At 38.3% G+C, this 27,913-nt stretch overlaps 1 protein-coding gene and 1 pseudogene across 11 annotated transcripts in view; both read left to right on the top strand.

Moving 5' to 3' along the window:
• NEK10 (NIMA related kinase 10) overlaps positions 1–27,913 on the top strand; it is a 224,246-nt gene that overhangs the window by 65,218 nt on the left and 131,115 nt on the right. For all 11 annotated transcript variants that reach the window (XR_006207097.1, XM_042955045.1, XM_042955048.1 and 8 more), the window contains 5 exons: positions 313–450; positions 3,543–3,588; positions 6,300–6,421; positions 6,559–6,661; positions 27,142–27,217. Coding sequence is in view for 10 of the 11 variants with exons in the window: in XM_042955045.1 (XP_042810979.1) it covers positions 313–450; positions 3,543–3,588; positions 6,300–6,421; positions 6,559–6,661; positions 27,142–27,217 (485 nt within the window). In the remaining variant the exon portion in view is untranslated. The remainder of the gene's footprint in view (positions 1–312; positions 451–3,542; positions 3,589–6,299; positions 6,422–6,558; positions 6,662–27,141; positions 27,218–27,913) is intronic.
• Positions 18,306–19,412, top strand: LOC122229683 (annotated as a pseudogene).

Below are 27,913 nucleotides of genomic sequence, written 5' to 3'. Positions count from 1 at the left end.
GAGTTTTTGATAGGTTCCCGGTAAAATCCTACTGAATGGTGCAGACCGCCCAGGAGAGAACCAGTTTTTTGAATTGAGTTTAGGGTACATACAAATAAAATTGTAAAAGTTGTATTGCTTATTTAGGTTATTTAGATTCCTTGGTTGAATCATGTGACTTATTAATCTATCTCTTTTCCCCCTCTTTCTACCCCCACTTTATTATTATTTTTATTTTATTTTATTTTATTTTGTTTTGTTTTATTTTATTTTATTTTATTTTATTTTATTTTATTTTATTTTATTTTATTTTATTTTTTGGTCTTATTTTAGGTTAGAAAGCGTAGTGGTCAAAATCTTTTGGCAATGAAAGAGGTCAATTTACATAACCCAGCATTTGGAAAGGATAAAAAAGATCGAGACAGCAGTGTAAAGAATATTGTTTCTGAATTAACCATAATTAAAGAGCAGGTAAGTGCTTTTCTTGTTTATGAAGGTATGTACCTTACCTAAATGTCATCAGTAGAGTTCTTGTGCTATTCTTGTCCATGCTATTTAAGAACTGGTTCTGTTTAAAATAATTGACATTGAAGTGGTAACATTTTAGTTAGATTTTTTTCCTAAGGCTTGACATTGAACCACAGAAAGACTTTCTGGAGTTTATATCAAGGTTTGGGGTGCAGAATGACTGAGTTTACAAGAGAATGCCTCATATATGAAACATCCTTCTTTTTAAATTGCAAGCATATCCGTTTCCTTCTCATTAGAGTAGAGAATATTTGGTTACTTAGTTACATGCATAAGCATATGACTAACAGTTCCCTGACTTTTGTCAAGTGGAATCAAGCTGTTAACATTCTTCAGATACAGCTTATTAAATCTAAAAGTAGATTTCCAAGATGCGTTATTATTTATTGGCATGAGTTGAATATTCTGACATAATGTAACAACTCAATTAACTATCATTATGAAGGTGTGTTTGGGGAGAAAGAATAAACATGTCAGAAGAGAAGTGAGGTTGGATTTTGTGATCCCAGAATACATGGGTTTCTTTTTCAGCTTTCCTTATTTATACATTCATTGTGGATCCTGTTCATTTATAACTCCTGTGGAGAACCACCAGCTTCACTGTGTTGTGTTCTCCATGAGTTAAGTTTGTACAGTGTCTGTGCTGGGACCTAAAGATCATTAAATATATCTGATCTTTATTCACTGCAATCTGTAGTTCTTCTCCAGTTCACAAATTACAGTAAATACTATCATCAGTAGACCGGATTCTAAGAAGCCAGTGTTGGCTCATGTTGAGGGCACCTTCATCTTTGGCAGTGTGCTGTCTCTAGCACAAGGCTGGAGCATGGCTTTTGCTGTAAGCTGATTTAGTACCGTCATTGGAACTCCGATCTGGATACAGTCCCGGCCAGTGAGCTAGGCTCCAGAATATGACTCTTTTGCTTACCTGGCCCCTTATTGTTTAAAATCTGCTGGCCACTTGAGAGTTGATGAGGCAGATGTTGTTTTAGCACATTTCCTAAGAAAAGAAAATGTCCGGGTGGGGACACTTAAGAGGCACGTGTTTGGACTTTGAGATAACTCAAAATTGTACAGTTGCACTCTTACCAGAGGCCTGAACCAATGGAAAGGATAGTAAATAACCCTGAGTCCTAAAAGGAAGAGGGGATAGCAGACAGAAGTGACAGAAATGGAACTAGAAAAGGAGAGTATATTTTTTAAGATTAAGACTAAGCTGCAGTAAGAAAGAGGCTCCGCAATACATTGGCTTGAACAAGAGGTCTCACAATGCAACGGGCTATTTCTCTTTGATGTAACAATCCAGAGTGAGTGGACCAGGTTGGGAATGTTCTCCGTTCCACGCAGTCATCTGGGGGATGTTGGCTCTTCCTCTCTTACTGTGCTGCTGCCTCCTAGGGCATTCATTGTCTTCATCTGTAGGGTTGAAACTACCACAGGCATGTTCACATCCAAAGAGGGAAGAGGAAGAGCGTGAGGGTCGGGGCATTCCCAACGTTTAGGACTCAGACCCAGGAGCACACGTTTCCCCTTACATACCCTTGGTGCGAACTTAGTGACAGTCCCTCTCATGGCTACAGGAGAGGCTGAGAGATACAATCTCGTGGGAAGCCATGTTCCACTAGAACTCAATTGCATTGGAGGATTGGGCGGGTAGGAGTTTGGTGGACAGTTACGAGATTCCCCTTCAAAAAAGCAAGAAGAAAGACCAAAAAGAAATGCAAGCCATTTATAAGTGAAATGAAATGTCAACAATTCTGAGATAAAAGAAATTTCGGTTTGCCTAGAAACTTAAATTATAAAAAAGCAACTATGAACATTTTATATACTTGTAGAAAATGAAAGTTTTGAAAAAGCAGAATTTTCATGTGGTATCCTGAGGTAAACCTACATCAGAGAGAAATTGTAGGGGCATCTGTGTGGCTCAGTTGGTTTGCCAACTCTTTATTTTGGCTCGGGTCATGATCTCACTGTTGTGGGGTCGAGCCCCACATCGGGCTCTGAGCTGACACTGTGGAGCCTGCTTGGGATTCTTTCTCTCCCTCCCTCTCTGCCCCTCCCCTGCATACTTTCTCTCTCAGAATACATAAATAAACATTACAATAACAAGAGAGAAATTGCACTGAAAGCTTCTTGAAAGTGGCAAGGAAGACTTCACTCGAGACTATTGAGATAGAAGTCAAACTATGGCAACAGGGGAGAGAGATTGAGCTCAACTCCAAATACAACAGCAATAGCTAGTATTTACAACCAACAGGCCAGGTGAGGGGGGTGAATAGATGGAAAATTACCCCAAAGAACTTCCTAAGCTATCAAAGATGGGGTGATGAGGAACTTGATTGGGTATCAGGAGTGGGGAGATTCTTGCTAACCTGACTTGGCAGGATTCTTGATGAAACAAAGCAGGGCAAGAATGAGGCCTAGTCAAGAAGAGGGCTTAGAAGAAACCTGACTAAAGTTTGGCCAAGAAGGGAGTCCTTGCCAACTATTATAATTTAAATGGAATTAGTAAGTCTTAGATTATTTCAGTTTCATACTAACCAGTTTGGAGAGCATAGAAAGACACAAAATGTAAATAGAAACAAACAGTATATATAAATATTTAAGTGGTAAGGAGTGGTAAGGAACAATGGGGTACATATTCAACACAAATTCCTTCATTTCTGTTTCTTCTCAATGCAGTGTGTGCGTGGTGTTTGAATGGGGAGAGCTAAATGAATTCTTCACGTTACTTTGAGTTCTAAAATTTACCTAAAATGTTAAATTAGGCGATAAAACACCATCAGTTTTTATTTATATTTGATAAAAGGCTCTAATGGGAGATTGCTATTTTCAGATTAGTTTTGTAGGTAGCAAATAAAAAGAATCCAAAAAATCTCAAATCTCAGTTAGATGATATCTTAAAATGCTTAATTTTATAGATAAATATAAATACAGTAATTTTCTTGTTGTTTTCAAATATGAAGCCCAACTAAATTGTGAAAACAAGTTTATATATTGAAGTAATGTTATGTTTGTTATTTATTTTCTTCTAGCTCTATCATCCCAATGTTGTACGCTATTACAAAACATTTCTGGAAAGTAAGTATGAGTTTTCATGATATATGTGTAGGTGTGTATGTGTGTATATATATATATGTATATGTATATGTATATGTATATGTATATGTATATATGTATATTTTATGTTTATTATTTTGAGAGACAGAGAGAGAGAGAGACAGAGCTTGAGTGGGGGAGGTGCAGAGAGAGAAGGAGACACAGAATCCAAAGCAGGCTCCAGGCTCCCAGCTGTCAGCACAGAGCCCGATGTGGGACTCAAACTCACAAACCACAAGATCATGACCTGAGCTGCAGTCAGACACTTAACTGACTGAGCCCCCCAGGAGCCCTTCATCATATTTCTAATTAAGGAAAAGTATCTGTATTATATATTTTTCCCCTAGAATGTCACAAAATAAGCTTAATCAATTCTTTTCTTTTTTTTAAACGATTTTCTCAATTTGTGGAAGACCTTGTGCATCTCTTTCTTCATCAGTGAAACAGTGGTATAATCAATGACCTAAAGATACAGCTATAAAGGCCTTAGACTCCTGTCTGAAAGACACCGCATGAACAAAGCAAACAGTTATTTGGGCTATTTTCTCTCTCACACACACAAAACCTTAGTAGGATCAGGCGAGAAGCAAAGTAGGGGGTGCCTCTGGGTGACTCAGTCGGTTAAGTGTCCCACCCTTGATTTTGGCCTAGGTCAAGATCTCGGCCTCGGGTCACCACCTCACAGTTATGGGTTCCAGCCCCACATCCATCTCTGCGCTGACAGTGCGGAGCTTGCTTGGGATTCTCTGTCTCTGTTTCTGTCTCTGTCTCGCTCAAAAATAAATAAACGTTAAAAAAAATGAGAGAAGCTTAAGAAGCTTAAGAACAATGAGAGAACTTAAGAATCATGGCTTATTCAAGACAAGATGAAAAATTGTTTGGTTGGCTTAGATGACATTTTTCACCCCCCCAAATAAATTCAGAGGGGCTACGTCTTTGAGATTTCTTTTACTTGAAGTTCCGATAATGACCACAAGGTGGCAATGGATCCCTGACTGATTCTGCAGGCAGGTCATCGGTGCGAAAGGTTGAGGTAAAGCCAAATTCAGTCACAGGTTTAAAACAATGCAGGACCTTTGACTGAAACAATGAAAGTACTGATAAACCTTGATGGTGTGCATCGCATATGAGGTTTAAAAGTAAATCATTTGGAGGAAGGATGTACAAAGCAATGGTTGGGACTTCCTCATTGCCTCTTTGTAAGTGCTATTATTATGCAAACCTATCGTGTACTGTGGAATTTTATGATTTTGTCCATCTCCCTCCCCCTGGATGAGCCAAAGGAACGCAGTGCTGAAACTGTCCAGTAAATCCTGGCCCCCGATAATAGAATTCTTGATATTAGAGTCATTTCTTACAATTTAGCGCACATCCCATTAGAGGTCAAGATTGGCTTCTGACTTGAACTACTGAAGTGACACAACTTATCTTAAATTAGAAAAAAAATACAACTTTTACAACCTGACATCTTCCGAAAATAATTGGAAGTGGCTTAAAAATACCTAAAATATGATAAAAGAGATCAGGGAATTGTGAGAAAAGGAACTAAAAGGTAGCAAATTAAAAATGAAGCTAAGGGATGGGGGAATGGGTGAGACGGATGAAGGGAATTCAGAGTATGCCGAGTAATGTATAGACACGGCACGCTCAGAACTAATACAACCTTGTACGTTAATTATACTTCAATAAAAAAAGAAAGTCAATTAATAGAAGAGAGGAAAAGTTACGCTAGAGGTAAGATGAGTACATACACTGAGTGCTTCTTGGGATAATGAAGAATGGAAAACAATACACATGTCTACCTCTAGGAGAGTAAAGGATGATCCCTCTGTGTTGTGGAATACTATGAAGGCAGCAGAAAGAAGGCACGGATCTGTGTGCACAGATACGTCGGGCTGTTGGATGAAAAAGTATTAAGTGGTGGCACATGTATCATGCGATTTCATTTCTGTAAATATTGTGTACATACATATTTTATATGTATCCAAAACATCACAGATTACGCATATCACTACATTGTTAATAGTTTCATATCGGTCTTGGAGGAGAAAGGAGAATTTACTTTGTTTCTTGGCACCCAAGGTAAAGAGATGAGCACCGTTATGAGGTTCCCAGTCGCCCTAAGATAAAACCCCTGGCAGTCCAGCTCTCTCTCTGCTCTAGAGGGGGCATCACAGAAATTTCCATCATGGGTTGTGTTTTCAGCTGTGTCATTGCAAGACCGTGGCACGATTCCAGTGCGAAATTCTGTCAGGTACATCAATGAGGCTAGGCAACAGTCCGCTTCAAAAATACAGTTTTCTGAATGTCTGACATGATTTAAGGGTAAAATTTTAAACTACTGAGAGGAATGTTCTTCAGGAAAGGCTCCTGGGCTTGGCATCATTTACTCGTTCTCTTTAGCACTTCCCAGTCATTCCACATCTTGGTGTGTGTCGAAAATGATCATTTTTGCCAGCGTAAACTTATGCTGGGAGGTAGCCTGTAGCCGGAAGAGACTGTCGCTGGGCTCTAGCTGCCTGAAGAGCCCCTCACCCCCATCGCCCCCAGGGCTGAGTGGATCTTAGCCCCTCTCTAATTCCTTCAGTGCCGTGCCCTGCACACACACTGGGAAGCTCAGATTCTAATTCATATGCATTTTTCTAAATATATTGAATCTAAATTTCTGTTGTATTTCCCTTGTTTTCTCATAGATGATAGGTTGTATATAGTTATGGAGCTGATAGAAGGGGCCCCTCTTGGAGAGCATTTCAGTTCTTTGAAGGAAAAACAGCATCATTTTATTGAAGAAAGACTATGGAAAATATTTATACAGGTACACTTTCATTTTCATTAATTTTTTAAAACAACAGCGAATTTCTGAGCTGATTTCTTAGAGATGTGTGTAGTAATCATCAGCGGTTACGTGTGTATTTGGGGAAATAAACTTTGTTTTTTATTTGCTGCTTCAAGCTGTGCTTAGCTCTTCGGTACTTACACAAGGAAAAGAGGATTGTCCACAGAGATCTAACGCCAAACAACATTATGTTGGGGGATAAGGACAAAGTAACAGTGAGTAAGTATAAGAATCTTCAAAGTTTTTAAGAACTCCTGAATATGATTCAAGAACAGAGTTGTTCGATAGAAGTTTCTGGACTTAAGGGAATGTTCTGTATCTGCACTGTGCCGTGTGGGGCTTTGGGGCATTTGAAATGTGGCTCGTGTGACTGAAGATGTGAATCTTAAATTCTATTAAGTTTTCATTGAGGTAAACATTCCTATGTGACGAGGGGCTACTCAACTGGACGTCACCGGTGTAGTTCTTGACTGAGTTGCATTTTTCCCATGTGAGAGAATAAAGTACTGGTAGGATGCTTCAGGATTTACTTCCCAATTCCGTGGTTTCTAGGTTTTTTTCTCTACCTCATGTGAGTGCATTGTTTTGAACTCTTAACGGAGACTGTGCTAAATGGGTGACAAGTGTACATATCAAAGGCTGTGAAAATTCTAGACATTTGTATATTTCAGCATCAGTTTTTATCAAAATAGTTTCAACTGAAGCAGGTAGGTCTAATGTTAGATACAATTATATAATTATCTCCACAACTGTATAATTCTCAATCGTAGCTTAAAAGTCACTTTTCAGCCTGACTGATACATCAGCTTTCTCCTGCTTTTCACTCATGAATAGTTGTGTTCCTCTCATAGACTATGAATCGTTCACCAACTCTAAGTAGGGCTACACATATCTAAATCAGTGGTCTCTGAATACTTTTTGCTCATGACATTCCATCGGTAAAACATTTTTTTGTAATACACTGCCAAAGTATAATATGCTCACTTATAAATTCTATACACATAGCACTGTACAATTATTTGACATAATGTATATAAGTCTACAAATAAAATATAAAGGGGTGCACTAAAAAATCACAGATTTCAATATTTTGGGGGGGGCCTCCAATGGGTTGCCTTAGGCACTCAGCTCTGGAGATCACTGCCCTGAATGTTATTGATGTGAGAGACACATTATAGCATTTTAAAGCTGATTCTCTTAGTTTTAGAAGAATCTAATTCCTCATAAGGGCAATTCCAAATGTACACTTTTACCATAACCATGTGTCTTCAGTAACAACACTTAGATCTATTGTCCAGATTTTTATAGTAGAGCATCATATCTTAGTTTAAAATATAAAAAGCAGCCCCAAACAGAAACTCTATAGATAACTTCCAATGCAAAGTTACTTGGGAATATTTCCAAGCCAGTACTTTGTGAAATATAAAATGAGACCAAAGAATTGTGAATCTTCATCTTGGACACACATTTGCTTAATCATTTGAAATTAATTATAATTTCAACCTAATATAAAATATTTACTTATCTTAAAAACTTACGAGCTTTTACTTTTTTTTTCTATTTCTAAATTTAACTTGTGTTTCTTTAATAATTTTTCCTATTTATAAACATATAGGTATTTTAATTTATAAGTTAAGGAGAATTATTAAAAATCAAATTTATTGTATCTATATGTTATTAAATAGGATTGAACAGATTTGTTCCGTGTTGGTATATGGTGTCTCTGGTGGCTGTTGAGGCCATGTTTCTGAGTGTTGGCTAATGCTGCACTTTATTTTCTTACTAAGATCAGCTGCAATTATTTCCTTTGGTTACATTTAAAGATGTTGAGGTTGGGGCGCCTGGGTGGCGCAGTCGGTTAGGCGTCCGACTTCAGCCAGGTCACGATCTCGCGGTCCGTGAGTTCGAGCCCCGCGTCGGCTCTGGGCTGATGGCTCGGAGCCTGGAGCCTGTTTCCAATTCTGTGTCTCCCTCTCTCTCTGCCCCTCCCCCGTTCATGCTCTGTCTCTCTCTGTCCCAAAAATAAATAAAAAACTTTGAAAAAAAAAAATTAAAAAAAAAAAAAAAGATGTTGAGGTTACTGTTTTTATTTTTTTTCCATTTTAAACATTTTTATTTATATTTGAGAGAGAGAGACAGAGCATGAGCGGGGGAGGAGCAGACAGAGAGGGAGACACAGAATCCCAAGCACGCTCCAGGCTCTGTGCTGCCAGCACAGGGCCCGACGCGGGGCTCGAACTCACAAACCATGAAATCATGACCTGAGCCGAAGTCGGACGCTTAACTGACTGAGCCACCCAGGTGCCCCGAGGTTACTCTTTTATTGTAGCTTGATTTTCTATCTAAACTTAACTTATTAATTTTTATATTTATTTTCTGTAATCAGTCCTGCACATCAAAATACTTGACAAAATAAAATAGTGCTAAAAAATAAAAATAGAAGTGCTAAAAATTCTATAAAGAAACACCTTTTTTGCAATCCCCAGTTCTGCTTTCCTAAAATGATCACTTTTAATTCTCTTTAGCTTCTTCTGACATTTGATTTTCTATTGTGATAGTTGAGGATTTAGTTTTCTTATTTCCTTTTTTTCCTGATCTATCCTTCCAATACAGTTATTGCACAATTTGGCGTTAAGTCAATATTCAGTGTTGACATTATTATTACTGTATAATTATTGTTCAGTGTTGATCACCTTTCCTTTCTCATAGACCTTTTTTGTTTTTCTTGGAGTTAATAATCGTCTTCTTTTTTGTTTGTTTTCTTTTTCTACATACCTATTATTTCTTCTTCCCACGTCTTCTAAAAGGATTATAAAAGCCCTCTCTGTACTATTTTCATGTGGTCACACAGGGCAGTTACTTTTAACTCTGTTTTCTCGGACACCCAATTCCTATAGATTGGGTGCAAATGTAGACTGGACTTGAATTTAGGTCTGCTGCACGGCCATTGTCCTGAAACTTACATTTGTTCCTTTTCTAATTGGAGTCTCTCTTATACCCTGTGTTTTTCCCTCGCTTTGTATTTATTTATTTTTTTCTTTTTCAAATTTTTATTTAAATTCCAGTTAGCTAACATACAGTGTAATATTAGTTTCAGGTGTAGAATTTAGAGATTCATCACTCCTGTTCTGCTGAAGTGTATCTTCCAGTACTTTCCTAAAAAAAAAGAATGTTTGGGATTTTATAATTTTTGGATGCTTGCATTCACAAATATTTTTATGGGACCCTTGTACTCTTGATAGTTTGGTGGGTGAGGTATTCTCAGATGGAAGTCATTTTCCTTCCAAATTTGAAGGCATTACTTATTTACTTACTTACAATACCACCAGACTGAGTGCCTGAGTGGCTCTGTCGGTTAAGCGGCTGACTTCAGCTCAGGTCATGATGATCTCACACTCTGTGAGTTCAAACCCCGCATTGGGCTCTGTGCTGACAGCTCAGCCCAGAGCCTGGAGCCTGCTTCAGATTCTGTGTCTCCCTCTCTCTCTCTGCCCCTCCCCGACTCACACTCTGTCTCTCCTCTCTCTCTCTCTCTCTCTCAAAGATAAAGATTAAAAAAAAAATGTATAGCATTAATTTGAAACCAAATGTAGAAGATGCCCATATTTTGGGAGGTTGAAATAAAGCTGCAATTCATAAAGCCTATAAAAATAGGCTGTGGTATGTGTGAAAGTATGTCACCACAAAGGGGCAGCCTTGGAATATTTTACCTTTCTCTTTTCTTGTGCTAGAAGGCTTATTTACTCCCAGGAAAACACAGAATTGGCAAGGGATGTTTAAGATGCATGAGACAAAATATATTGAAAATATAAGCAGAAGAAAATCTTTAGAAAAGATAAAATTACTCTCTTTTTCTTTTTTAAAAAAATTTTAAAAATTTTTAAAGAATTTTTTTTAAAAATTCTTTTTAAAAAAAATTTTTAATGTTTAGTTTTTGCGAGGGAAAGAGAGAGACACATAGACAGGGGTGAGTGGGGGAGGGACTGAGACAGAGACACAGAATCTGAATAGGCTCCAGGCTCTGAGCTATCAGCACAGATCCTGACGCGGGGCTCGAGATCATGACCTGGGCCAAAGTTGGACGCTTAACTGACTGAACCACCCAGGAACCTCTCTCTTTTTCTTTTTTTTTTTTTTTTTAATTTTTTTTTTAATGTTTATTTTTGAGACAGAGAGAGACAGAGCATGAACAGGGGAGGGGCAGAGAGAGAGGGAGACACAGAATCGGAAACAGGCTCCAGGCTCTGAGCTGTCAGCACAGAGCCCGACGCGGGGCTCGAACTCACCGACCGCGAGATCATGACCTGAGCCGAAGTTGGCCGCTTAACCGACTGAGCCACCCAGGCGCCCCTCCTCTCTCTTTTTCTTAATGTAGATGAATTAGCTGTTTTAAGATTGAGGTTGGTGTGCAATTATTTGTAGTAAGCACACTAGCTGGGAATTTGCCTTCATAAGGCAGCAGAGAAGAAAGTATTAACTTTCTCTTATTATACTAATATTTAGCTATGTGTGGTTTTACAAATGTTGTCTAATTTTAATGTCTAAATATATTTCCATTTAAAAGACTGTGTATTTTAATGACTTGTCCTGTGAAACATGCCCAGTTCTTGCCTCTGCATTTATTTGCAACCTTTGGATGCCATATGAGGGAACAGACCTGCCTCAGTGGCACGCGGGGCAAAGCATAGTCAAGGTCGGCCCTAAGTGCTGCCACTTGTCAAGTAAAACCCATACTGTACCATCATAGAATGGCTCAGAAGGAGGGGTCTTCTGGGAGTGAACTGGCTTGTAGACCCACCTTTTCACATTTCTTAACCTTTTCAAATACTCACATTTTAGTGTAAGCCCCTCATGCTCCCATTTTCTTCCCTGATTCCAAATTTAAAAAAAAAAAGGAAAGAAAAAAGAAAGAAATAAAACTCAGTCAACTATGCTAATAGATTTTATACATGGGCTTTAGTGCACGACTCAAGAGGTCACATGTTCATCCCGCAACCAAAAGGGCTGCGCACGTTTCCCAAATGATACTTGGTTGTCGCTACTGTAATAACAACAAAAAAACACTTGATTCAGTGGAACATTTATCAACGACTTGAGCGCTTATCAAATGCCATCATATGCCAGGCATGTCGGGGTGGATGTTAGATGAAAGCCGTGTCCTCTGTTCCTTGAACTCACAGTCTTATGGGAGAGACGTTGAGTTCTTCATTCAGCAATTAACTCCTGAGCTGCCGCATCTGGCTGTGAACAAGAGAAGCATGGCAGATGTGGTTACTATCTTCGTGGAGCTCATAGTTGCATTACAGGGTGATAAAGACCAGAAAGCTGTCTATGCAAACTAGTAGTATATTGGTTGGGATAGGTCATATTATGCTGCAGTAACAAGCTGACCTGCAAGTCTCAGCAGCTGAAAACAATGGCAAGCCACTGGCTGTGTGACACATCCACCTGTGGCCTGGTTTTGTATGTCCTGTGAGCTAATGATGGTTTTTATATATTTTATATTATATTTTTAGATGGCTGTTGAAAAACCAAAGAATTTGTGACCAAGACCATGTGTGGCTCTTAAAGCCTTAAGTATGTGTTATCTGGTCCTTTACAGGAAAAGTTTGTCCTTGGGGCGCCTGGCTGGCTCAGTTGGAAAAACATACCCCTCTTGATCTCAGGGTCGTGAGTGTGAGTCCCACGTTGGGTGGAGGGATTACTTAAAACAAATAAATTAATAACCTTATAAAAATATATAAAATATATAAATTAATAGCTATAATCCAATATAGCTACCAAAAAGAAAAAAGAAAAGAAACAACAAAAGGAAGGGAGGAAGGGAGGAAGGAAGGAAGGAAGAAAACGTTTGTCCACACTGGCTAGCTTAAAACAGCAAGGTTTCTGTCTTAGCACATACTGTGTATGCACCGTAGGTCACTAAGGGAGCTGTGCTCGGAGACTCAGGCTGGCTAAAAGCTCCTCTATACCTGTTTCCACGTTGCAGAGGCGGGGAAGAAAAGGCATAGCAACCGTACTTCAGCTCTTAAAATTTCCGCCTTGATTTCATTGGTCAAAGCAAGTCAAGTTTGAAAGGATGAAGGTGTATTTCTCCTTCCAAGAGAATTGGAAAAAAAATATATAGTCTACAATTACATATAATTGTATATAGAAATATATAATATATTGTTTACTATATAATTATTTTATAATTGTTTACTACAGAATTGTATATATACTAATATATATACAGTTCTATAGTCTATCACAACTATCAGGCACAGGGGAAAATGTGACGACTCTGCCTGTGGAGAGTTGCCCTCTGCTACTCAATTCAAATACCATTCCTCAGGTGGAGTCTTTGATGTCCCCATCTGATACATTCTGTTTCTGGGCACCTTAGTATAGTATACCAGGCTTGCCTTTCTCACAGCACATAGGGCAGTGGTTGATTGCCATTCCCGCCTTGAGGTAAGGGAAACTGGTTTTCCTGACTTTGTTTCTCAGAAGGCTCTTTATAATATTTTTTTAAATTTTTTTTTTAACGTTTTATTTATTTTTGAGACAGGGAGAGACGGAGCATGAACAGGGGAGGGTCAGAGAGAGGGAGACACAGAATCTGAGACAGGCTCCAGGCTCTGAGCTGTCAGGACAGAGCCCGACGCAGGGCTCGAACTCACGGACCGAGAGATCATGACCTGAGCCAAAGTCGGCCGCTTAACCGACTGAGCCACCCAGGCGCCCCTATAATATTTTTTGAATGAATGGATACATGAATGAATGAATGAGCAAACAGACTAAAACAGCCCCATGTAGAAATATTTACAAGTCAGTTACAAATAAAAAGTAAGATTAGGGAAGATACCTGGGTTTGAGATCTTTATCTGACAGCTGAGATTTTGTGGGAAGAGTGTTCAATATAAGAGGGACTGAGGATTAAGGTGAAAATCAGGTATAAAATGGGGAAAGGGACAAGCAGCTCGCACTAGCATCTCAGCAAAGCATGAAAGGAAAGTCTTTACTTTCTTGAATTCCAGCAAAGTTTGGGAAATCAAATTAGATGTGTCTTGTATTGCTAGGATCTTGGCATTTTGATTGTTTTCTAGGGGATTAGAGGATTTTAATTGTTATTCGTTGGCTCAACTGCTGCTGAGAAATCTATGTCATTATAGAAAAAATGAATTAGCATTGCACTGCTGATAGGGAAATCAAAGCCCTCATATGCTTATTATCTCCTATACTTCTAAAATCTTCTCATGAAATAGGCACATAAAAGACAGTTTGTGGCTTTTGTAGATCTCTTGACCTGTCTTGCTTTGAACCTGTTGTGTAGTGTACTTCTCATTAACCAGATACAGTACTTCTCATTAACCAGTATCTATTTGAGTTTAAGCCAGCACAGAGCTTTGAGTGTTCTTACACGACTACAGAATGTTGAGTCACTTGTGTTGCATACCCACGTAGCACCTGTGTAGTAAGGTGGCTACACGATTTCTGGGATTTCTCTTAGCCAGCAAATTGCCTTCATGTCACTGAGAAAGCAAGAATATTTTCTGTCAAGCCCACCGGGTTCCTTATATTGCTGCTAGGTCATGTGAAATAAGGAAATAGTGAAGCAAATTCAGTCAAATATAATTTCTAAAAAAAAATTTTAAGATTCTCATACCACCAGTGGGTCATTCTGTAATCCTGAGATTTGAACAGCAGTTGGCTTTGAGGAAAAGATGAGAATGGCAGTCCCAAGAAAGTTCGCGCAGGGTGTCCTGAAAGTCCTGGTCCTGACCAGATGATTGTTATGCTCTTCTGGTGAGATGAACTCATCGTAATCAACTGCATGAGGGAATAAGGAGGCATCGAATCTTACCATCTTAGGGAAAAAATGGAACTAAAATCTTCCCATTGTTGGGTTTATAAGGCCTATGAAAACATCAGAGACCAAGGATAGTGAAGTTTATTTTAGTGTATGTTTTCATATGGGCATATTGGGTTATGATTTAGTTCTCCAAGAAATTTTAATGTATAGGGTAGAATCTGATGTGTTCTGGACATGTTATTTTCATTCTGTGAGTTTTCCCAAAGCGTGTTCTCTGAAGCAGCATGGTGAGTAGGTGGGAGTGCCTATTTTTACAGAGACTAGTTCAACAGTACATGGTACTACACATCTGATCAGTCTGCCCAGCCTCGTAAGGGTACTGAAACCATTGGAGACTTTTGGACTCTATAGTCCTGTCATAAACTCTGTGTGTGTGTGTGTGTGTGTGTGTGTGTGTGTGTGTGTGTGAGAGAGAGAGAGAGAGAGAGCGAGCATGTGAGCAAAGGCCTGACTTCCTGTTTTTATCAGAATCTGACCCCTAGCATTCCTATTTAATATTAGAACTGTGTGTTTAAAGTTTCATTCATTATTCCAAGTAATCATAACCAGAACAAGCCCCACATTGAAAAATGATTTTAGAAGAGCTCATACTTAATAAGGACACTAGTTTCTCCAAGATTCTAGTCTACTGATAGATATCCTACAGTGTGAAATGATATGTGTGTGTGTACCAAAGAAATGGGGTTCCCTAGAATTCAGAAAGTACTTTTGTACCAGATATTGAATTTGTCATCCCAGAGCTCTTTGTTATAATACCTCCATCAATAAAAATCAATCAAATAATGATGCTGTTGAGAAAGAGAAACACTTTCACTCTGCCTCATCCAGGGAAGGGCCTGCACTGGGGGCAGAAGCTTTGGAAGAGTCGGTGGCCCAGTGGAAGAACTCAAAGAACTCACTGTACACCAGCATTAAACCTCCCCTTTTCCCTTGTTTAAGAAATTCTGTTTTAGACTTGATTAGAATTCCACTTGTTGAAGTAGAAATAATATTAATAACAGCTGAACTTCACTTGTAAGAAGGTCAAGGAGAGGTCTGGAGGGCAAGGATTAGAAATGTGAGTGGCCTTCAGAGGAGGAAGTGCCAACGAGACAGGGGTTTGTTGAGCATCTTTCTGGGAACCTTCTTCTCATCCCCCCCAGAGCCCCGCACAGAGAGGATGTTACTGATGATCCCGTTGCTGTGGAAGTTAGAGGCTGGCCTTCATTTACTAGGTCGGGAAGAAAGAGTAGAAAGATAGATGGGAGGGGGTTGCGAGGGGGCCATCTTTCTGGCCTATTATACAGTTATGCTCACGTAGACGCCTCTGTCATTCCCTAGCACTACAGATATTTCAACTGATCATTTCCTGAAATTGTCACAGTCGTTCATGGTTTTGTATTGTACTCCGAGAAGATACTTTTATCATGGTAGAATTTTTAGCTGTGCTTTGAAGGAAAGGAGTAACCACCCACAGCTACATCTCTTAAGCTTTTACTGTGGGATGAAAGTTGTATGTTCATTACCTCTTCCAGTATCTGAGGCACATTCCCATATTCACAGATAATGGAAAGAGTTGGAGAGGATAGAAGACTTGCTCAATTCACCCAACTAATAGGTTGGCAGTGCCAGGGTTGAACCACATCTGGCTCTAGTGTTCACCTATTTGACAACTTGCTTTATAATATTCCCTTAGAAAGATCGTTTCAGGTAAAGAAAAAGGCATCCTTGAGTGCGTGGGGTGCTCATAATCGAGTACTGTGTAAGGATGAATCCAATAGTTTTGTTGAGGTGAGCATTTTAAGTTGGGCAGTCCGCCATCTGAACGTGGCCTGCAGGGTCTTGCATCATCTGGCCATATCCTTGATGGTCTACCCTCTAGCCAACCTGGCCTTTTTTCAGTTCTTCAGTGGACCATGCTCCCTTGATCACAGGACCTTCTCTCAGTTCCTTAATGGATCATGTTTCCTTGATCACAGGACCTTTGCATATGCAGGTTCTTCTGCTATATGGCTTTCTCCACTTTCTCTTACCTAGTTAACTCCTGTCCTCTGTCTTCTATTCACTCCGTCACCATTTTGTCACAGTTTTTCCTGATCACCTGTGTCTCCTATGTTACTCTCTCATAACATCATATATCTACCTGATTTTTAGTGACCTTGTCAGAATTATAAATTTATATATGTGATTCTTTGTTAATTGTGTATCTGTACCATGGGTCCCTATGGGCTGTCAACATACATAATTTCTGATCTGGATACTGTCTTATCTTTAGTACCTATCCCAGTACCTGACACGCAGTAGATAATTAGTGTGTATTTATGGACAAATATGTGAATCAGTGAATAAATGGACAGTCTTGAAGGCATAGAGCAGCTGGAAACTTTATAAACAATAACAAACAGGAGATGTTCTGGTACTTATATGGGGGCTTGCTGTGATGAAGACGGGGGTTGGTAGATTGTTCCATTGTTAAATACTCTGTGGAATGGATTAGAAGGAAAAGTTTCCTGATGAGCTGCACCTAGGTTCTTGTAGGAAGAGGGAGGGCCTGGGCTCCTGGCACATTTAAACTGTGGTTGCAGACTCAAAAGAAAGGTTCAGATACAAGAGCTGAGGAGTCGATGAACATAGGGGCAAAAGAGACAAGGCAGAGCTTTCAGGCCAAGAAAATGGGGAAGATAAGATGCCATCTCTACTTCGGATATCCCAGATGACCGTGAACGATAAGCTCGGTCTGCGGTGCAAAGGGCCAGGTGCCACCTAGAGCTGGGGATGAAGTGGTGTGGCTGTGAATTTGGCCACTGCCGACACGGGTGGTGGGGGGAGCCTGTGGAGGGGGATGGGAATGCCTTACATCTGTACTATTTTACAAAATACTTCTTACCTGTTGTCAGGTTGTTGGAGCAACCCCTTGCAAAGGGTAAGTTTCATAAGCTCTTTTTGAGAAAACCGAGTAGTTGAGTTATGGGTCCAATGTCACATAGATAGTAAACGACCGAGCAAGAATTGAGGGACTCAACCAGAGACCGCACACCTTTTCTCTCTGGAGGTTGACAGCAAGGCTGTAGTGCAAACAGGCTACAGTTTTAGCATTTTCTGTATCGTTCATTCTATCAAGGGAGAGATTGCTGTACCCCTTTCTGCGGTATAATGTGCTGCACGTAAGATGTTGCCATTTTGAATTTCTATGATAGCACATGAATGCTTTTATGACCGCAGTTTCTGAAATAAATCCTTTTCCTCTACTCCAAATATGACCACAAATGTAGGACAAGTAATAGAAACATTACTGCTACTACGAAAATTTTCCAAATGGCCAAACAATATTAGCTTTTGTTCTCTTCATGAATACTTGTCAACCATCTGTGTGTTTTCAGAGAGCCATCTGAGTTTCCGCCATTATCTACAATACATGGAGTGGGTAGAATCTTTGTGAATACCACTCCTTAGTTTTGGCCTTTCAAAATCAATGGCATTTTTATAAAAAGAAGATAATTTCTATGTAGCACTGGAACTAAAAGTCAAAGTATTATTTTAGATTGTAATTTCATAAAGTCTCTGTGTGCTAAAATTGTAGTGAGCTCCTAAAAATATTGATATACTGTACTATTTCTACTAATTTTCTCCAGTACACAGTAGAGGAACGGGAAGATTACAGCAAGAAATCTAACTTGTGGATAGTCTTAGAACACTTCATAAAACTTAACCCTCTACTATTTCTCATTTCTCCTACTGGACTGAGAGGATAGATACATATTTAGATAGGTATTTAGATAGATGGATGATAGATAGATAGATAGATAGACAGACAGACAGACAGACAGACAGACATGGATATACAGTTTACCCTTGAACACCATGGGTTTAAACTGTGTGGGTCCACTTATCATGGATTTTTTTTAAATAAATAGAGTACAGTATTGTAAATGTATTTTTTTTCTTCCTTACTATGTTCTTAGTAACATTTTTTGGGGTCTGCCTTTACTTTATTGTAGGAATATGGTATATAATACATATAATGTACATAGTGTGTGCTAGTTGATAGTTTATGTTATAAGGCTTCTGGTCAACAGTTGGCTATTAGTAAGGTCTTGGAGAAGTCAAAAGTTATACATGGAATTTTTACTGTGCTGGGGTCAGTACCCCATCCCTCGCATTGTTCAAGGCTCAACTGTATATCTATATATGTATCAAAAGATATGTATCTGTCAATATATGGTGATAAACAACACAAAGTATGGATCTTGTGTACTGGTTAGAAATGATAGACCCTAAATACGTAAGGGAATATGAAACACACAAAAATAGAAATGCTGACCCTGGTCTCCCTTATGGTCCCATTTCTGCTCTAACAAGATGAAAGAAAATATCATGAACCAGGAGAAACTCGCCAAGCCACAAGCACGAGTGCACATTGGTGGGGAAGGAATTGCTCCCGGAAAGAAGAAGGTGGTTCATACAATGGCTACAGCAGCTGATAAAAAATTTCAGTTCTCCTTAAAGAAGTAAGGGGTAAACAGGGCACCTGGGTGGCTCAGTCGGTTGGTTGTCCGACTTCAGCTCAGGTCACGATCCCGCGGTTTGTGAGTTCGAGCCCCGCGTTGGGCTCTGTGCTGACAGCTCGGGGCCTGGAGTCTGCTTCAGGTTCTGTGTCTCCCTCTCTCTCTCTGTTCCTCCCCTGCTCACTCTCTGTCTCTGTCTCAAAAATAAATAAACACTAAAAAAAAAAAAAAAAAGAAAAGAAAAAAGAAAAGAAGTTAGGGGTAAACAATATCTCTGGTATTGAAGAGGCGAACATATTCACAAACCAAGGAGCAGGGATCCGCTTTAACAAGCCTAAAGTTCAGGCATCCCTGGCAGTGAACACTTCACCGTTCACAGGCCGTGCTGAGACAAAGCAGCTGGCCGAAATACTGCCCAGCATCTCAAACAGATGTGGTGCAGACAGTCTGACTAGTTAAGCAGACTGGCTAAAGCTCTGCCTACACGATCTGTGGATGGGAAAGCACCACTCACTGCCGGAGAGGTTGATGGTGATGAGGCTCCAGATCTTGTGGAGAAGTTAGATGAAGCTTCCAAGCAGGAAGCAAACTGAATGGAGTCAACTTCTGAAGAAGATAAAACTTGAAGAAGTTATCAGGAGCTGCTATTTTACATTGTGACTGATTTTTTAAAATTTTGTCCAGGATCTGATAAAATCTAGATCTCTAATATTTTTAAGCCCAAGCCCCTTGGACACTGCCGCTCTTTTCAGTGTTTGCATATACACAATCCATTCTTTGCAGTTAATTAAACTAAAGAAGCCTGGGAATAAGGTTTGAAGCAAGGTTAATAAAGTTCTTTGCCTAGGATGTGTTTTATTTTGTATTTCATTGACACTGATTTGTACACAGAAAGCAAAGTTGTTTATAGAAAGCTAATCATGGCATGTAATATGGCTGGTAATCTTTGATGAAATTTGATTAAAGATTTTATTTTACTTTTTAAATACTTAAAACAATTTTTTTTTTGTTTATTTTGAGAGAGAAAGAGAGAGAGAGCCAGCATGAGTAGGGGAGGGACAGAGCGAGAAGGAGAGAGAATCCCAAGCAGGCTCCACACTGTTAGCAGTGTGCCTGATGCTGAGCTTAGATTCACGAATCATGAGATCATGACCTGAGCTGAAATCAAGAGTTGGATGCTTAACGAACTGAGCCACCAAGGCGTTCCAATTAAAGATTTTAAATGGCAGTATAATGTAAAGAATAATTTCAGATAATGAAATTCATTAATCAAATAAATGTAATAGACAAGTATTAAAGAAGGGGACATATTCACGGGTAGTATGGTCAAGAAAGACATTTCTGAAAACCCGGATAATATATGGTCTTATGTACCTGGTAGGAGTTTGGCTTTTATTCTTAGTATTTATCAGAATCCTTTGTAGAACTTTAACTTTGTGAGTAGTGGTATCTGCTCTTGGTTCTTCCAAGATCATTTCGGCTGTGGCATGGAGATTTGTGTTTTGGAAGAAGCCATGGAAGCAGGAATCTGTTCAGGAGGTATTGTTCGGGACCCTACGTGAGTGTTCATGGTGGTTTGGCCTAGAGTGGTAGCAGTTGTATTGATTTTTCATTCCTGTGTAATAAATTGCTGCAACATTTAATGGCTTAAAACAACAAACCTTTATTTTCTCACCATTTCTGAAAAACAGGAATCCAGGAGCAGCTTAGCTGGGTGGTTCCAGCTCAGGGGCTCTCATGAGATTCCAGTAGAGCTGTCAGCCCTGGCTGCATCTGAAGCCTTGACTCAGAGCCAAAAAGGCTCATTCACTTGCCTGGCAAGTGGGCTGGAACTGGGCCTCTCACCCTCCAGGCTGCTCTTCTGTAGCTGGGCCTTTTCTGCAGACTAGCCTGGACTGTTTTACATGGCTTAGGCACAAATTTCGTAACTACAAACTCAAAACCGTAATATATAAAAGAAAAAAAAATTAATTGAATTTTATCAAAGTTTAAAACTTCTGTTGTATGAAAGGTATTATTAAGAGAATGAAGACAAGCTTCAGACTGGGAGAAAATATTTACAAATCAGATACCTGATGTGTGTAAGTACCTGATGAAGGTGTAAGTACCTGATGGAGAATTTGTATCCAAACTCAATCATAAGAAAACAAACAACCCAGTCAAAAAACGGGCCAATTTCTGAACATTACTTCACTAAAGATACACAGATGGCAAATAAGTACATGAAATATGTTAAGCACTGTTAGTTATTAGGGAAGTGGAAATTAAAGCTATACTTAGCTATCACTACACACTTACTAGAGTGCTATTAAAAACAAAAAACCAAGGGGCCCCTGGGTGGCTCAGTTGGTAGAACAAGCAACTTTTGGTTTGGTTTGAAGTAGGCTTCACCCAGCGGCCCCTGGGCATGCAACTCTTGATCTCAGGGTCATTCGTTCAAGTCCCATGTTGGACCTAGAGCTTACTTAAAAATATATACACGTAAAAAAAAAAGTAAATAAACAAACACATAAATAAAGAAATAAACAAACCTGACAACACAAATGCCGGTGAAGATGTAGAAGCAACTAGAATTCATACGTTTGTGGTGAGAAAACATTGGAAAATATTTTGGTTTGATGGTTTTTAAAAAACGTAACATTTTTATTGTATCACCCACTAATCTCACTCCAAGGAATTAAAGAGAAATTAAAAATTCTGTTTGCAAAAATTTGCATGCAAATATCGTACTTACTTGTACCTCTAGTATACTCTTGAATAAGAATGGTGAGAGCAGACATTCTTGCCTTAGTTTCTTTTCTTCTCTTTTTTTTTTCTGTTTTCTTTCTTGTACCTTGAGTTAATACTACCTTGTCTTAATTACAATACCTTCAAATAATTTTTAATATCTTGTAGGAAACTGTGTTGTCTTCTAATCAAAATCCATGGCTCCTTTTGGTCTTTTCTATTTTTATTAAGTACACTAATTTTACACTTAATTTGTGAAATCCTTCCCAAAATATTTGGAGGCATTTCACTGGAATTGCATATATTAGTTTAAGAAGAATGGCATCGCTATAATATTGAGAATTCCAATTCTTGAACTTGGAGTTTCCATTAATTTTAGCCTTCATTAATGACTCTGTAACAAAATTTTATAATTTTCCCTGCATAGATTTTTCACATCTTTTGTCATATTATTCTTAGATATTTGTGTCTCTGTCACTGTACTAGTATGTTTCCCCCTCCTCTTCTCCCCCTCCTCGTTTTTCTTCTTTTTCATCTCCGTCTCTGTCTTCTTCTTCTTCTTTGTCTTCATCTTCAGAAGGAAACAGAAAACAGAAATGTTTTTGCTTTATTTTAAAAATTGAGTTATCAAGGGCACATTAAAAAGTGCTGTTGTGACACTCTCTCCAACATCTACGTCAACATATTAATAAGATTGCCACATCTTTTTTATTTAAATTTTTTAATGTTTATTTCTGAGAGAGAGAGAGAGAGCGTGCGCGAGCATGAGCGGGAGAGGGGCAGAGAGGGAGACACAGAATCTGAAGCAGGCTCCAGGCTCCCAGCTGTCAGCACAGAGCCCGACACAGGACTCGAACCCACAAACTGTGAGATCATGGCCTGAGCTGAAGTCGGACACTTACCTGACTGAGCTACCCAGGTGCCCCAAGATTGCCACATCTTTTATTTGTTTGTTTTTTTAATAGATATAATTGGCATACACCATGATATTACTTTCAGGTGTACAACATAATAACCTGGTGCTTGTATGTATTGTAAAATGATCACCGCAACAAATCTTGTTGACATCCAGCCTTGTTTTTGAACTTAAAGGAAAAATATTTAATCTTTTAGCATTAAGTAGAAAGTTAGCTGTACTTTTTTGTAGATGCCCTTTATCAGGTTAAGGAAATGAACGTCTATTTATACTTTGTTGAAAACAATAGATGTTGGATTTTATCAAATCCTTTTTTTTTAAATTTTTTTAATGTTTATTTACTTTTGAGATAGAGAGAGATAGAGCATGAACAGAGGAGGGTCAGAGAGAGAGAGGGAGACACAGAATCTGGAACAGGCTCCAAGCCCCGAGCTGTCAGCACAGAGCCAGGCGGGGCTCGAACTCAAGGATCATGAGATCATGACCTGAGCCGAAGTCGGATGCTCAACCGACTGAGCCACCCAGGCACCCCTATCAAATCCTTTTCATACATATGGTCATATGATTTTCCTTCTTTATTGTATTGATTTGGTGAACTGTACTGATTGATTTTTAAATGTTGAATCAGGCATGTATTTCTGGCATAATGGTCCCTATGTATTTATTCTTTTTATCTATGTCTAGATTTTATTTGCCTATATTTTGTTGATTTTTTTGTGTCTATTTTCATGGGGAATAGCATTCTGCATTTTTCTTTTCTTGTAATGTCTTTGGCTTTGGTTTCTGAGTAATGTTGGCTTTATAAAATGAGTTGGGAAGTGTTCTTTCCTCTTGTATTTTCTAGTTGAGTTTGTGCAGAATTGATATTTATTTCTTAAATGTTTGAAATGATCTGGGCCTAATTTTTCTTTGTTGGCAGTATAATGTTTTGATAAGGATTTTATGATTTTGATAAGCCTGATTCACATGTGACTGTTAATTTCTACCGGTGAGACAATAAGCAAGTTACTTAATCTCTGAGTAAACTGAACCTCAGTTTCCTAATTTATAAATTAGTGGCTATGAAGATTGAATCATGATATGTATCAGTTGTTCAATCCTTTATTATCCTATACTTACATATGTTAATTTATCCAGATTTTACTATTGTACTATACTACTTACTACTATTTATGCTATTTTTTTCAAATTTTTATTTAAATTCTAGTTAGCGTATAGTGTAATATTGGTTTCAGGAGTAGAATTTAATGATTCATCACTTACATATAATACCCAGTGCTCATCATAATAAGTGCCCTCCTTAATACCTATCATTCATTTAGCCCAACCCTCACCCATCTCTCTCCATCAGCACTCAGTTTGTTCTCTATCATTCAGAGTCTCTTATGGTTTGCTTTCCTCTCTTTTCTTTTCCCCTTCCCATATGTTCATCTGTTTTGTTTCTTAAATTCTACATATGAGGAAAATCACATGGTGTTTGTCTTTCTCTGACTGATTAATTTCACTTAGCACAATATATTCTAGCTCCATCCATGTCATTGGAAATGGCAAGATTTCATTCTTTTTGATGTCTGAGTAGTAGTATATTGTATATATATACATCTTCTTTATTCATTCATCAGTCGATGGACACTGGATTCTTTCCATAGTTTGGCTATTGTTGATAATACTGCTATAAACATCAGGCAGCATGTACCCCTTTGAAACTGTATTTTTTTAATCCTTTGTGTAAATAGTAGTAGTGCAATTGCTGGGTCGTAGGGTAGATCTATTTTTAACTTTTTGAGGAACTCCATACTATTTCCCAGAGTGGCTGCACCAGTTTGCATTCCCACCAACAGTATAAGAGGGTTCCCCCTTTCTCTGCATCCTCACCAATATCTGTTGTTTCCTGTGTTGTTAATTTTAGCCATTCTGATAGATGTGAGGTGATATCTCATTGTGGTTTTGATTTGTGTTTCCCTGATGATGAGTGATGTTGAGCATCTTTTCATGTGTCTGTTAGCCATCTGGATGTCTTCTTTGGAAAAATGTCTATTCATGTCCTCTGCCCATTTCTTAATTGGATTATTTGTTTTTTGGGTGTTGAGTTTGATAGGTTCGTTACAGATTTTGGATACTAACCCTTTATCCAATATATAATTCTTCTCCCAGTCCGTAGGCTACCTTTTAGTTTTGCTGGTTGTTTCCTTCACTGTGCAGAAGCTTTTTATCTTGATGAGGTCCCAATAGTTCATGTTTGCTTTTGTTTCCTTTGCCTCTAGCTATGTGTCTAGTAAGAAGCTGCTGCTGCTGAGGTCAAAGAGGTTGCTGCCTGTGTTCTCCTTTAGGATTTTGATGGTTTCCTGGCTCACATTTAGGTCTTTCATCCATTTTGAGTTTACTTTTATGTATGGTATTAGAAAGTGGTCCAGTTTCATTCTTCTGCAGGTTGCCGTCCAGTTTTGCCAACACCATTTTTTGAAGAGACTGTCTTTTTTCCATTGGATATTCTTTCCTGCCAGAGAATTAGTTGTCAAAGATTAGTTGGCCGTACATTTGTGGATTCATTTTTGGGTTTTCTATTCTGTTCCACTGATCTATGTGTCTGTTCCTATGCCAGTACCATACTGTCTTGATGACTACAGCTTTGTAATATAGCTTGAGGTCTGGAATCATGATGCCTTCTGCTTTTCTTTTCTTTTTCAGGATTGCTTTGGTTATTCAGGGCCTTTAGGGGTTACATACGAATTTTAGGATTATTTGTTCTAGCTTTGTGGAAAATGCTGGTGGTATTTTGATAGGGATTGCATTAAATATGTAGATTACTTTGGGTAGTATAGACATTTCAATAATGTTCTTCCATGGAATTTTTTCCCATTTCTCTGTGTCCCCTTCAATTTCTTTCATAAGTATTCTATAGTTTTCATTACCATCCAGATCTTTTACCCCTTTGGTTAGGTTTATTCCTAGGTACCATATTGGTTTTGATGCAGTTGTAAATGGGATTGATTTCTTGATTTATTTTTTTGCTGCTTCATTGTTGGTATATAGAATTGCAACAGATTTCTGTACATTGATTTTATATCCTATGACTTTGCTGAATTTGTGTATTAGTTCTAGCAAATTTTTTGGTGGAGTCTTTCAGTTTTTCTACATAGAATGTCATGTCATCTGCAAATAGTGAAAGTTTGACTTCTTCCTTGTTTATTCGGGTGTTTATGCTATTATAATCCTTATTTTACAGGTAAGCAAGCTACCACAGAGGGAGATTCAGTAACTTGACCAGGGTTACTCTGGTAGCACATAATAGAGCCAGGATTTGAATTGAGACTGTCCGGTTCCTGGGTTACTGCTTTTAAGTGCTAAGCTGCACTAACTGTAAAAATACCTATCTTTCAGGATTACTATTAGTATTAAATTAGACAATTCATGTAAGCAGCAAAATTTGTGTTATTTCAAAGTTGTAGTTTAGTAAATGGACATTGTTATTAATAATGTCAATTATTGTTAGTTTGAAGTCTAACTACTTTGGGATATTTTCAACCTGAAAGACCTATTGGTATAGATACATTATCAAACACTCTCATTCAAGTTCACTGCAGTGAAATTCCATCAGCATTGGGTGCACTGTACAAAGTGGTATTGTGAACATCAAATCTTATTAGGCATAGCAACTTGAATTCTTGCCCTGGTTCAGCACTTTTTTGTGTAATCCTGGTAAATAAGTCTCTCGGAATGTTAGTAAGTCTGTATAGTGAGGCTATGAAGAATATCTCTTTGTATCTCTGTGACCTAAGTTGTTGAGTGGTTTAAAAAAGTATCTAAAGGTGCATTGGAAAGTACAGCTAGTGCTAATATGAAATATAAATATTTGGTGTTCTAAGTTAAAAATCAAAAAAATCAAAATCCTTTGTTGATATATACATATATTGAGGTGATTCTTAATATCATTATTTACTATGGCTTAATACAGTTTGTTGCCATTTAGTATCAGATTTTTCAGATCTTCATGGTGGTTATTCAAGCTTATATTATTTTTTATTTTAGCTTCCTTCCTTCCTTCCTTCCTCTCTCTCTCTCTCTCTCTCTCTCTCTTTCTTTCTTTCTTCCAGATGAGGTGATGCCTGGCATATGCCAAAATATTAGATTCACTTTGTTTATTTGAAAATTACAAAGATAACCTAAAAGGTGGCATCATCAGCTCAATAAGTACTTTGCCCTATTTTTTAGTCAGCAAGACTTATTTTAGTGTTTTAGTGATATATCTCATTATTTCAAAGTATGTAATGCAATGGGGTGCCTGGGTGGTTCAGCTGGTTAAGCCTCTGACTCTTGGTCTCGGCTCAGGTCGTGATCTTGTGGTTTGTGAATTTGAGCCCTGCATTGGAGTCCACACTGTCAGATTGGATCCTGTTTGGGATTCTCTCTCCCCCCCTTTCTCTGGCCTCCCCACGTGTACTTTTTCTCTCTCTCAAAATAAATCAATAAACTTTAAAAAATTAAAAAGAAAACAAAGTATATAGTGCAATGACCTATTGTATGTATGTTATTAATTAAGGCTGAGAGTGGTGTGGAAGATTGACACATGGGGCATTTTGACAGAAGGTTATAAAAAAGCTTTCTGTTGTGAACTTTAATAGTTATTGTACAGAATGCCAAAAGCTAAGGAACCATGATAATGTAGGGAAAGTATAATAACATTGCTTTTTTTTTTTTTTTTTTTTGTGAATTATAGCTGACTTTGGGCTGGCAAAGCAAAAACAAGAAAACAGTAAACTAACATCTGTTGTTGGAACAATCCTGTATTCCTGGTAAGGACAATTATTTTATGGTTCTCAAACATCATACTTAACTGATTTAGGCTTTAGTTTCATGTCTTGGCTTGCAAAGGAAAGATGCCTTTAGAAAAAGAAGCTTATTTAATGTTCAGCTCAATTACCCAGATAATACACATGCACACAATTATACATCATTATGTACATTTGAAACAACAACAAAAAATTATCTTTCCTCTAAGGTGACTCTGCCCCTCACGGGGACTGCTTTTATTATTTGTAAATCCAAATGATCCTTGGCATATAGTGGGTGTGCAATTTTTGTTTATGAATCTGTGAATGACCTAGTAGACTTGCTACTCATCATGACACTTGGAATATTGTATTGCACTTACTTGAAAAATGACTGTTTTTTTCTCTTTGCCTGTAAACATCCAAGGGCAGGAGAAAGGTTTTTTGTGTCCTAATACATATCCCAGCATCTAGCTAATAATGGGTGCTGAATAAAGTTTATTATGTGAATGAATAAATGATGACATATATATATATACTTAGACATATGTTTATAAAGCCGTTTGCTTCTTGGGGAAATGAATGTTTATATTTTGATGAATTAAGACCCTTGTAACTTATTTAATGTGCTTCGAGGGTTCCTTTACCATCCTTTAATTATTAGGAAGTAAGAATTTTCTTTTGTTGATCACATATCATTTGTTCATGAATCTTTTGAAG

This window comes from Panthera leo, chromosome C2 (assembly GCF_018350215.1).
Source record: "Panthera leo isolate Ple1 chromosome C2, P.leo_Ple1_pat1.1, whole genome shotgun sequence".
In the NCBI taxonomy this organism is placed as follows: domain Eukaryota; kingdom Metazoa; phylum Chordata; class Mammalia; order Carnivora; family Felidae; genus Panthera; species Panthera leo.
This window is presented reverse-complemented; position numbering and strand designations above follow the sequence as displayed.